General features: G+C 38.8%; 1 protein-coding gene across 4 annotated transcripts in view; it reads left to right on the top strand.

Moving 5' to 3' along the window:
* TMTC2 (transmembrane O-mannosyltransferase targeting cadherins 2) overlaps positions 1-12,630 on the top strand; it is a 900,074-nt gene that overhangs the window by 196,840 nt on the left and 690,604 nt on the right. For all 4 annotated transcript variants that reach the window (XM_057556839.1, XM_057556840.1, XM_057556841.1 and 1 more), the window contains exon 3: positions 2,177-3,005. In XM_057556839.1, the coding sequence (XP_057412822.1) occupies positions 2,177-3,005 (829 nt within the window). The remainder of the gene's footprint in view (positions 1-2,176; positions 3,006-12,630) is intronic.

Genomic DNA, 12,630 nt, shown 5'->3' with positions numbered 1-12,630 from the left:
CCTTTTTCATCACTTCCTTGCCAGCACTTGCTATTTCTTGTCTTGTTGACGATAGCCATTCTAACAGGTGTGAGGTGATATCTCATTGTGGTTTTGATTTGCATTTCCCTGAGGATTTGTGATGTTGAGTACCTTTTCCTTTACCTATTGGTCATCTGTATATCTTCCCTGGAAAAATGTCTGTTCAAATCCGCTGTCCATGTTTTAAACAGATTGTTGTTTTTTTCTATTAAGTTGTATGAGTTCTTTATATATTTTGTATATTAACCCCTTACCAGACACATGACCTGCAAGTATTATCTTCCATTCCGTAGGTGGCCTTTTTATTTTGTTTGATGGTTTCCTTTGCTGTGCAGAAGCTTTTTGGTTTGATGTAGTCCCACTTGTTTATTTTTGCTTTTGTTGCCTTTTATAGATTGTTTTTTAAACTAAATATTTGGCATATTCTTTGCATGGTTCCAAGCACATTTCTGAATGTCTTTGAGGAAGATAGTTTTATATAGTGCCAGAATGTGTGCAGTAAGAGATCACATTAGCAGTGGATCGTTAAAGTTGGGATATGGTGTCCATCCTTCCCCCTTCCCCACTGCTTCTTCAGGACTTAAATTATTTGAGGTCACTAAATTCTTATTCAGGTTGAAAGAGTTTGCCAGAAATTTCTCATTAACAGGGATGCCCTTTGGCCTTCCTCTCACAATTTTCTGTCTTTCTCTTGAAATAAGTCCATTATTAAAGTCATCTTATTTTTAAAAAGTTATCATCGAGGGCCTCCCTCATGGTGCAGTGGTTGGGAATCCGCCTGCCAATGCAGGGAACACGGGTTCGATCCCTGGTCCGGGAAGATCCCACATGCCACGGAGCAACTAAGTCCGTGCGCCACAACTACTGAGCCTGCGCTCTAGAGCCCACGAGCCACAACTACGGAGCCCGTGTGCCACAACTACTGAAGCCTGCGTGCCTAGAGCCTGCGCTCTGCAACAAAAGCCACCGCGCACCGCAACGAAGTGTAGCCCCCAGTCGCTGCAACTAGAGAAAGCCCGCGCACAGCAACAAAGACCCAACACTGTCAAAAATAAATAAATTAAATAAATAAATTAAAAAAAAAAAAAGTTATCATCGACATGAAAATTTTAGAATTCACGAGGAGTCTTATTAGATGTTTACTGTCACTGATGTCACTGAGAGCACAGGGTAGCAGATGATAACCCAGTTTATAAATTCTGCAAGGAGATTCAAGACTGTTAAATGGGGACTGGCACAGACACACCATGGTTTTTACTATCCGAAAGTAGATTGTTCCTGTGAAACCTTTTGCAAGCCGAAATGGCTTAAAGCAAATAAGCTATTACCTGAGGGCACATCTTGCTAACGGATGTACCAGATAAATCAAGATAAAGTGCAAATGCTCACAGAAACAGTTTAAAGCTATGGCAGCTTGATGCTGAGTATAGCTCCTGGGGAAGGAGCTTGGAGGTGCCGCTCACTGGGGTACGCACTGCCTCTGTAGATGGCTCCCTGCCAAAACAAATGCTGAACCTATTTTCACTTTTCACCTTTTTTGTAAAAGTGAAAATCCTCTTTGCATGTTTGTCGTTGTTAATGAAAATAGGTGCTAATTTAGGTCTTTTGTAAAAGCAAGGTGGCGTAAAGTGAACTTTTGAAAAGCGGGGATACCTGTAGCTAAATGCGATTGAGCCATGCAGAATCCTGTCATACTCCATATTTTTTGGCATGTCTGCTCTTTGTTTTCGCCAGAATCTAAACTATAAAATGAAAGAAGACATTTATTAGATGTCTACTATATCCCGTATACAGTGCTAAGTACTTCCACTTTGTAGTCTGATTTTGACCTGACACCAGTTTCGGGAGGGAAATGTATTCAACCCGTTTTATAGAGGTCAAGAAATTGAAGCTTTGGTTATTGGTATTTAGAGAGGAACAAGAAGAAAAGATACTCATCAAAAGTTATATGCAGAGTAGAATTCCATAGTCCATTTTTTTTAAGCTTACAGTATCTGTAAGCATGTTTAAAGGAGATGGAAACGAAGTCACGTATTTGAAACTTAATGCTCCGTTTTTAGTTGCCCATTTAAAGTATTTTTCATCTCTAAGTGTTGTATTCCTATGTTGTCTTGATGATGTTCTTAATTTTTTTCCCCCTCTCTTTTGGTTTCAGAGGAAGAACTTGTCTCTTTTTCTCAGCATTAGTTTGTTAACTTTCTGGGGAACTTCCCTTTTGGGTGCCCGTTTATACTGGATGGGAAACAAACCACCAAGCTTTTCCAACTCTGACAACCCAGCTGCTGATTCGGATAGCCTCCTGGCTCGGACACTCACCTTCTTCTACTTGCCAACCAAGAACCTTTGGCTGTTGCTCTGCCCAGATACCCTCAGTTTTGATTGGTCAATGGATGCCGTGCCTCTGCTCAAAACAATTTGTGATTGGAGAAACCTACACACTGTGGCCTTCTATACTGGACTCCTCCTTCTTGCCTACTATGGTTTGAAGAGCCCAAGCGTAGAAGGAGAATGCAACGGGAAATTTGTAACAAATGGCAAGCAGAATGCAAATGGACATAGCTGCCATTCGGAGGTGGAGTACCGGAACTCAGAGATTAAGCCCAGCTTTCCATCCAAAGTAGAAAATGGCATTAAAAATAATGTGTCAGAGAGAACACGGCTTCCTTCTACAGAGAACATTGTTGTTTTGTCTTTATCTTTGTTAATAATACCCTTCGTTCCTGCCACGAACCTGTTTTTCTATGTTGGCTTTGTAATTGCAGAGCGAGTATTGTATATCCCTAGTATGGGCTTCTGCCTCCTCATTACAGTGGGTGCGAGAGCCCTGTATGTCAAAGTCCAAAAGCGGTTTCTCAAGAGCCTGATTTTTTACGCTACAGCTACGTTAATTGTTTTCTATGGACTGAAGACGGCGATCAGGAACGGAGACTGGCAGAATGAGGAAATGCTGTATAGGTCAGGGATAAAAGTAAACCCAGCTAAAGGTAATATTTTATTTTATGCTTTTGCCTGGATGGTGTACATTTTCTGCCTTTTTATATCTTTGCTTCTTGCCTTAAAACACACAGTATTAAGGAAGAAGAGGTTCTTTTACTCAATACTGATAATTTTTGTTCTTTTTAAGCAAGGGAGCAGTACCATTATTTTAGAAACATCCAGCATTCCATATTTGGAACAGGGAAGTGTTTTCCTGTGTTTCTGACTATACTTGTCCAGAGGAATTAGAGCTCCTATTGTGTAAAAATATTGACTATCCTAAGAATTTAGAAAAAGGCTTGGTTTCCACATTCTAAAATACTGATACGGACATCATCTCTTTTCATCATGCAATGAAAGTCACGTTATCCCACGTAAGTATAGTTTAGCTCTTCTGTTTTCCAAGCACCGCCTGAGGAAATACCATGAGACCCACACTGATATCTTTAAAAGATTTGGAGGTAAGGCCACCTCTGAACCTTGACATGGTGTCTATAGGTATCATCAGTGTGTGTGCGTGCAAGTGTGAGTCACCCTTAGCTTTGCAGAGACTAAATAATCTGGGTATTGCCAAGCAGTTCGCATATTCTTATTTGAAAGTCCTTAAGTCACTTAAGGAAATAAACTTTTCACTATACAAGGAGAAGATGGAGCATATTTTTCATTACTGCGTTTTTTTTTTTTAAATGTCAATTTCTTATTAATTTATTTATTTTTATATTAATTTTTGGCTGTGTTGGGTCTTCGTTTCTGTGCGAGGGCTTTCTCTAGTTGTGGCAAGCGGGGGCCACTCTTCATCGCGGTGCGCAGGCCTCTCACTGTCGCGGCCTCTCTTGTTGCGGAGCACGGGCTCCAGACGCGCAGGCTCAGCGGTTGTGGCTCACGGGCCTAGTTGCTCCGCGGCACGTGGGATCTTCCCAGACCAGGGCTTGAACCCGTGTCCCCTGCATTGGCAGGCAGATTCTCAACCACTGCGCCACCAGGGAAGCCCTCATTACTGCTTTTGATTTAAATTATTTTAGTAAATCTCAGAATCTATTGCTTGAGTAGAAAGTAGCCTTTAAAGCACAAATGAATAGTCAAAAGCTGTTAATTCAGTGATCTCTCTGGTTTAGGCAATGAATGATGAGAGAAGCTAGAGAGCAGTTGAATGAAAATAAGTGTACATTTTAAGTGTAGAAATATACCATAGTAAATAGTGCCAAAGAGTCTTGTTCTTCATAAGGCATTTTTTAGTGTTTTATCCTTTAAATTATGGTTGCTTGCATAGCATTTGAACTGGGCTTTTTCCAATTTTTCCAACACATTTCTGTACCAGTTATTCAAATACTGAATGTGTGAAACTGTTCCTAATGAATGGAATGGCCTGCTGATATGTATCAGGATATATATATACCCAAAGATCTAGATGCCCCAGAAACAACTCTGGCATCCCTATCGATTACCAATTAAGTCAAGAGTTCAGTGAACCACTATTCATTTCTTTCAGCCGAGGGACTAATTGTTGGTACTTATAATGCTTAATAGATTGCAGAGATTTTAATGGGAGTAGAAACATTAAAATTGAGCTAATACAGAGCATAGAATTTCTCAGTTCTCTTGGAAAAATCTTTACCATGTGGCGTTTTAGGTAGTGAGTGCTGCACAGTTTATTGAATGCCTGAACCCCAATCTTGCTGTAAAAATTGTTGCAATCAGTTCTCACAGAATGCTTTTCAGCTAGTTTTTCTTCACTGGTACATGTAAATATATAAAACAAGGCTATGTTGCTAGTTTATTTTCCTGCTGTTTGAAAGAGATACATGGTAAGGAATTAAAAGAAAAACCCCAGCATATTAATTTCATCACAGGGTTGTTCTAAGGATTTGTTAAATGTATTGCTTAAGTTTCAGGTTAAGCTACTGTAACAAAGAGCCAAGATAACAGTGGCTTAAATAAGATAGAAGCTTTATTCTTTCATGTAACAATCTAAGCCTGTGCGGTCCAGCGCTGATAAGATGGCGCCGTGGGTTTTCTGGATCCGATCCGTGCTCCTTTGCTTTTGTTCCCTTGCCATCTCAGTAGTGTCACCCTGTCCGAGTGGTCCAAGATGCCTCAGCATCACATCAGCACTTCAGCTAACAGGAAGAGGGAGAGAAAGGGCAAATGGTGGGTGTTCCCATTCTCTTTAAGAGCATATCACAGAAATTGCCACACCATGCTTGCTCCCAGACTGTTGGCCACACCTAGCTACAAGGAAGGCTGAGAAATGTTATCTTTATTTTGGGAAGCTAAGCACCCAGCCAAATTTTATTACTCTTGAAGAAGGGGAGGGCAGATACTGAGATGCTAGTGTAAGTAGCAGTCTCTGTCCCAGAGTAAGCGAAAGCATTTTGTAAACTCCTAGATATTTTCCAGCATTAGCTACTGTCCTGCTGACACTTATGATTCTGATTTTGCTGAAGTTATTTTGGTGACATGGTTAAGATGACTGATCATTTCTTCATTCATCCATTCACTCAGTAAAACAATTATTAAGCATGTCTTTGGTTTCTGATATATTTCCATGTCTCCTTCTTAGTACTTAAGAAGTGCTATAGTATTTAGGTACTCCAAATTTTATTAGTTAAATGAGTACACAGCTGACCAATAGTATAAATCTTTTGAGACATCAGAAATTGAATTCCTGAATAATGCCCCCTCCCCAACCTGCGCTCCAGCCAGCTGCTTTACTTACAGCATTTACCGTCTCAGTTGGTGGCAACTCCATTTTCTCAAAAGCTCTGACCAACACTTAGGAGTCATCCATACCTCCTCTTTTTCTTTTGCACCCTACCTCCATTTCATCAGCAAATCCTCTCTGCTCTGTCTTCAAAAGTACATCCAGAACTTGACCACATTTTACCACCTCCACTGCTAACATCATGGCTAAAGTCACCATCATCTTTCATCAGATTGTTACTAAAAGCCTCTAAAGTAATCTCCTTGCTTCTATCTTCTTGCCTTTTAGCATGCTTTTGTGAAAGTCAGACGTGATGTATCTGGTAGTAGGAACTTAGGTAAATAGGCTTAATGTGAGTTTTAATGTTAATCTGGCTCTGAGTTGGGCGTGGGTTTAATGTTTGCTGTAGCTATAGGTACCAGAGGCATTGTATTTCCCTGGTGTCCTTGTTCTTGTCTTCCCTGTTGTTTTTGGGCTTCCCCAAGAAGTCGGAGTCTGTATTTTGCATCTCTTTCCGCTGTAAATTCACCATTTTTATAATGGAGCCCTGTAAGTGTGTTGGTTAAATGTAGGAGAAGGGAAGTGTCCTCCTATTTGGTGATTAAATCCTAGTGCCTCTGGGCTGTAAGCTTTGTGAGAGTTTCTTGGCTTTCCCTGTGTCTCCTAGTTGGGGCAGGAAGGCCAGAGGGGATGGGGGTGATAGGGAGGACTGTCCCCCACAGCTCTGGGTAAGGCCACCCCCCTGGAGAGTAGACCTTTGCTATGAAGGATCATCAGGGCTTATTTCATAAAATTTATATTTCTCCTCCTCTTGTAGAGCCAGGAAGGCCTGTTTCTTGGCTCTTCAATGTGAGAACGGGGGGTCCCTGGAGGTAAAACCCACAAAAGAGTAGAGGCCCCTAAGTCCGTGGCTTCCAGGAGTTTCTCCCTCTTATTGAAGCTCTTCCACAACTCAGCTTCCAGCAGCTCCTCTCAAAATCGCCAGTTACTTGTTCCTATCAGTTTCTGCTCCAGGTAATCTCATCTCTGCATGACTGGATTTTCCAGTCTCTCTAGATTTCCTGGTGATGGTTTGCCCAGTAACCTCAATTCACTGATGGTTCCAAGAAAAGCCATTGGTTTTGCAGTTCCTTTAGCGTATTCTTTTTTTTTTTTTTAATTTTTATTTTATTTATTTATTTTTTGGCCGTGTTGGGTCTTTGTTGTTGCACGCGGGGTTTCTCTAGTTGCAGCGAACGGGGGCTACTCTTCGTTGTGGTGCATGGGCTTCTCATTGCGGTGGCTTCTCTTGTTGCGGAGCACAGGCTCTAGGCGCGCAGGCTTCAGTAGTTGTGGCACATGGGTTCAGTAGTTGTGGCTTGCAGGCTCTAGAGCACAGGCTCAGTAGTTGTGGCACACAGGCTTAGTTGCTCCGCGGCATGTGTAATCTTCCCGGACCGGGGATCGAACCCGTGTCCCCTGCATTGGCAGGCAGATTCTTAACCACTGCGCCACCAGGGAAGTCCCCAAGAAAAGCCATTGGTTTTGCAGTTCCTTTAGTGTATTCTTGTTGTAAGAATGGGAGTGATGAGTTCCAAGCTTTTTACATGTCTGAGCTGAACTCCTGCTTCCAGTTTTCCATCCTTAGCATCTGCCTGTCATCAGCAGCCCTAATGATTCCTTTGAAACGTAAACCAGAGTATGGTGTTCACTGCCCCCAGTCCTCTACTGGCACCCATTTCTCCCAAAGTCAAAGCACACAATCAGAGACTTGACACTATACATCTCCCAGCCTTGCCTTCACTTGCTTCACTCCAGCCCTACTGGCCCCCTTTGATGTGCCTTCTCTATTCCAGATAAGCCCGTGCCTCAGGGCTTTGGCACTTGTCATTGCTTCTTCTTGGAATGTGTTTCCCAGGAGAGTCTCACCTCTATCTCCCTCACCTCCTCTAGATCTCCAGTCCAGTGTTGCATTATCAGTAAGGTGCTTTATGTAAAACTGTCTACCTTTTGAAAAATTGCAACTACCCCTCTGCTTCTGCCTTGTCTAGCACTCCCTATCCTCTTTCCATACTTTGTTTTTCCCATAACACTTAGGACCATTTGACATACTATATTTTCCACGTTTCTGTGTTTATTGTTTGAATGCATTGTCAGTGTCCATTAAAATGCACGACCCAAGAAGGCAGGGAGTTTCGCATTTTTTTTAATGCTATATATGTAACGACTAGGACAGTGCCTGGTAGAGAGAGGGCATTCAGTAATGAATACACTGACGAATAAACGTTAGTCATAATCCTTCTCCTTAAAGAGTTTAGAGAACCTGTTGAGAGATAAAATGTGCATGCATTAAAGGAAGTGAAAGTGTAAAATATGCTGTTGATATACCAGGTGCTGAGGCATGCTCCATAATAAGAGGGATAGAATTGGGAGTGGAGTTAGTTTTGGACTCCACGAGTGCCTTCTGTGACATATGCTTCCATTTTGATACAAGGCAAAACTTTTAAAATCCAGGTTCCTGATTTTTTTCTGTTTATAACATGCTAATAAATATAGTTCTGACTACAGTGACTTCTTTAGCAATTATGAGACTGGTAGTAATCTTCCTTAAGGTAGATTTTTCTAAGTCGGTGATGTTATTTGAGCCTAGCCAAAGATTAGAAACTCTTTTCTTTCCCTCCTTTGAAAGCCTTTGCAAATTTTGGAGTACTTCAGTCTTCCGTGTACTTTAACAGAATATGATTTTAAGCCTCATGAAGCATTTATACATGAAAGCTGCTGCCTTCAGTAATTGGTCCTGCAGACAGCTGCCAGTCATTAACTGATTGGATGCAAATGATGATGGGTAGAGCCTGTCATAGTGGCTGTGTTGCTAATTTATGGTTTAAATCTGGATAGTGGAGAAAGGATAGCTGATTTGGACTATGTAAACCACAAGTCCTATCTCATTATGTGGTTGATAATGTCAGGAAAATACTAGACATAGTTGATTACCACAGTTTGCTGATTTCACAATAACTCTTTGCATTTTTGTGCTTAGGAAAAAGGAAATTTTCTTTGATGACTGTTTTAATGAGCAAGCCACATAATATTTAAAAGGTTTTTTTTTTGGAGCGTGTGTTTAAAGCACCGTTTTTTATAAACTGTATTGATTAGCATTTGCTTGAAACAAGCATTTCTTAATTCATTACAAGGAGGTTAAATGTATGATCACTTTCCTTCTTGGCCTCTGGCCTTATCTAAATCCCTGTGTGTCTTTGGCTGTTACAGAATTTGGCACCACTGATTTCTGCTCTCTGGCTTTCAAGGCCACTACACAATTTTGACTGTCTCTCATTTTCCACAGCTGTCTCTTGTATGGTTTTGCCTCCTCCCCAAACTGATTCATTCTGCAAGGTTCTGTCCAAAGACTGCCTTCATTTTCCTTTCTGTATAGAATCTAGACCACTACTTGGGTTATAGTACGGGGTCAATATATGTGTCATTGAATTTCTAAGTTACCTTCCCCGTGACTTCCTATCTATGTGGGACTTCTCCACCTGGGTGATTTGTCCACATCTCTAACTCTTCACCAGGCTTTCCTAAAACCATCTACTCACTGACTTCCTTAGTGATTAAGGTCATAAGCAGAGACTAACAAAGTTATTATAGATAAACAGATCAGTAGGCACATATAGATAAAAAAGAATGATAACATATAGGCAGCATAGCTGGTGTGCTAAAAGGCATTTACATTTTTTCAAGTTATAGATGAAAAATCAAATCAGCTCTTTAGAATGGTTGGTTTATTAACTCTATATCAATTTGCTTTAGAGAACATACGACTATGCTTTTTAATTGTTTGGAAACAATTTCTTAAAATAATTAGGAAGCAGCGTTCATCCAAGGAAAACTTAACAAGAAAACATTTATTTTAATGCCTTTTTCTAATGTAAATACGTGAAATGATAGATACAAAAGGTGTGTATATCATGATGCACGTATTTGAAACTCTAAGGGTGATTACTCACACATCCTATATTTGACGCCTCCTTATGCAAATGACAAATATTGCCCATTTAGATATAGAAAAACAGAAACTAAATAGTTGTTTCAGCCATGCAACATTTGACAATTTTTCTTTTTTCCTGGATTTCTGTAAAATTGACACTTCAATTTCAACTTCACATGGTTGCAGATTTCAAGAAACAAGTATGTGGAAGGAATATCATTTTATGAAGGAAAAAATTCATAATTTAAGTGAAATCTAAACCTCTAAGTCATGTGAAACTTGACTAATTCCGTGTGGATTTTATGGTCTAACTTTTTGATTACCTCTAATTGACTGTCTTCTTTAACTGTGGTAAATTGCAATTAACCAGCTAGCTTTGAGATTGTGTAATAAATCTTATTATATTTCTTAGCTAATTTGTCACGTTACTTCTGAAGTAAGATGAAAAATTTTCAAAAGAGGTACAGATTTTTATGAAAAATAACATGAAGCAGTTAAGTCAGGAAGGAAAACCTGTATAATATCTTATCAGATTGGCTGGCCTGAGTTAAAAAGCTGTAAAATGCAGATTTTAATTTTTAACAGATATGGTAGGAGATAGCTAGCAAAAAGCCCCCTAAAAGGCTGATTGAGAGAAAAACAATGCAAAGTGGAATCAGGTTTCCAGAGGGTAAAGAAATTCGGTGTTTCTTCTCAATTAGTCTCTTCTGAGTAGAAAAAAGAAATATAAAATAATGGGACTGACAAGAGTAAAATGAAAATGTCTCATTGGCTCAACCAAAGGATTTAAACAAGTAAATCTGCTAAATTGTTAAGGCCCCTTTTAAGCATTTGATTCTTGAGGAAATCAACTACGGTCATTTCTCAGCTGAGATAGAGTAAGTCACAGTAGTTCAAAAGCATGTGGTTTCCTTGCCTCTAAGAATGGAGTAACACATAAATCTTTTCTTTGGTTCCAGCTCTAATGGCTGCAAGTACAGTTGTGTAGGGAAGAAGAAAACAAACAAACAAAAAAAACAGACCACAACAGACTCAGTGAAAATGGTCCTATGGTGTATTACCAGTGAAGTAGGTGACATACTGCTGTTTCTTTGGGATTATCCGTAACAGAACTTTTAGAATCTTTTTGGGTTTTTGAAAACCCTCAAACCTAAAATTAGTGTTGCCTTAGATTGAATATATTTACCAGTGGTTATATTTCAAAGGAACTGAAACTCACATATAATTAAAATAAGTATAAAGTTACTTTATTCTGATTTCCGTATTAGTTTTGTATTTGATTCTTAAAATGCTCTAACATTTCTTTGCTTTTCTTTTATTAAACATATATGAAATATTTCATTCATTGAGAAATATATACACATACCTCATATTTGAACCACTTAAAGGATACTACTAAAACATGCATTTTACAGATTAAGAGAAAGCTATTACCAGAACAGTTGATGACCTCCCCATACCTCTTCTTATTTCACAGTTTTGTTTCTTTGATTTGTGTTCTCTTATTTTATGCTAGAACCCCCATTACAGTCTCAAACAAGAGTGATGACAGCAGGATTTTTGTCTTATTCTTGTTTAAGAAAGAATGTTTTAAATATTTCACCATTAATTATGTGTATTTTATAGGTTTTTCAGTAGACAGCTTTTATCACTAGAGTTTTCCTCTTATTTCTAGTCTAAAATTTCTTTTTAGGAATTAATGTTGATAATGATAGTGATTTTCTCCACTCAATCTATTTATGTTAATGATTTATATTAATAGATTTTCTAATGTTGAACCTACTTTGCATTCCTGGAATAAGCCCAAAAATTACTTATAATGTTTTATCAAATTTATATTCTTCTAAATTTGTTTTTCACCCATGTCTCTGAGTGAGATTGGCACCTCCCTTCAGGGGGTTTGAGTTTGTTTGGCTTCTCCAATCTGACCTCCCTTTTGAAGCCAACTAAACCCCAAGCCCTGTTCCTCTTAGTTTCACAGGTATACGCAAGGTGAATACCATCTTCAGAACCGTTTAACCTTCTGGATTCCTGCTTTCAAGCAGTTTCTAGGCTTAGGGATTCCCCTTACTTTCCCATCAATTAATGCATTCATTAACAAATATTTGTAATTTCTGTCTAGCATGTGTTCTGTACTAGGAGGCAATCTCTGAACATCGAGTTTCACTGTACTGTCGGAAAGAGAAACACCTAAGAAATATCCTTCAATCTAGCATCTATTAAGGAATGGGTTAGCTACGTTAGAAGTTAGAGTTTGAGAATAGAGTTGTTTGTTTATGACATAGAAGATATTTTTGAAATTTTAAATTCTCCTTCAACAAAAGAGAACCAAATTGCCTAAGTAAGCTAAAAAGTGTATTAGAGCACTGTCTTAAGCAAAATTAAATTACAGGTATTTGACCCTTATAAAACACAGAAGGGTAATGTATATTTGTTTTCTGCTGTAATATAAACTTGCAGATAATGTCACAGATATAGCAGATTTTCAAGAAGACAAACACATGTTTTTTAGTTTTACCCTTATTACACATGCACACCTATTACTGGTGATGGTGGAAGTAAAAGAAAATTCCAATTAAGTCTCAAGGGATTATGGAAAAATCTGAGATGTTCCAAGTTGTATAATTATTGAAAAAGACTTGGATGTAGAAGACAGTTTATATATAACTCTATGGGAGAAACAAAGTGTGAGCCCTATTTTTATGCATATGGGTGTTAAATTAGAAATCTCTCCTCTGTTTAGTTTTAGTTTTTAGTTTAGTGTTAAATTTATTTCTAATTTAATAATAGAAATATTACCATCCAGGGGGATCTAGTGGAAACATGTATGTGCTTACTAAAAAATAAGGACCAAACACTAAAAGATATGGTTTAAAAATGATAATATTATTTACCAAGTAAGACACTACAATCCAACTTGATTAAATAGTAGAGAGAAACAAGCACAAACAAACAAACAAAA

The sequence above is a fragment of the Balaenoptera acutorostrata genome, chromosome 11, assembly GCF_949987535.1.
Source record: "Balaenoptera acutorostrata chromosome 11, mBalAcu1.1, whole genome shotgun sequence".
NCBI lineage: Eukaryota > Metazoa > Chordata > Mammalia > Artiodactyla > Balaenopteridae > Balaenoptera > Balaenoptera acutorostrata.
The sequence above is the reverse complement of the archived record's forward strand: the minus strand, read 5'-3'. Positions and strand labels throughout refer to the sequence as shown.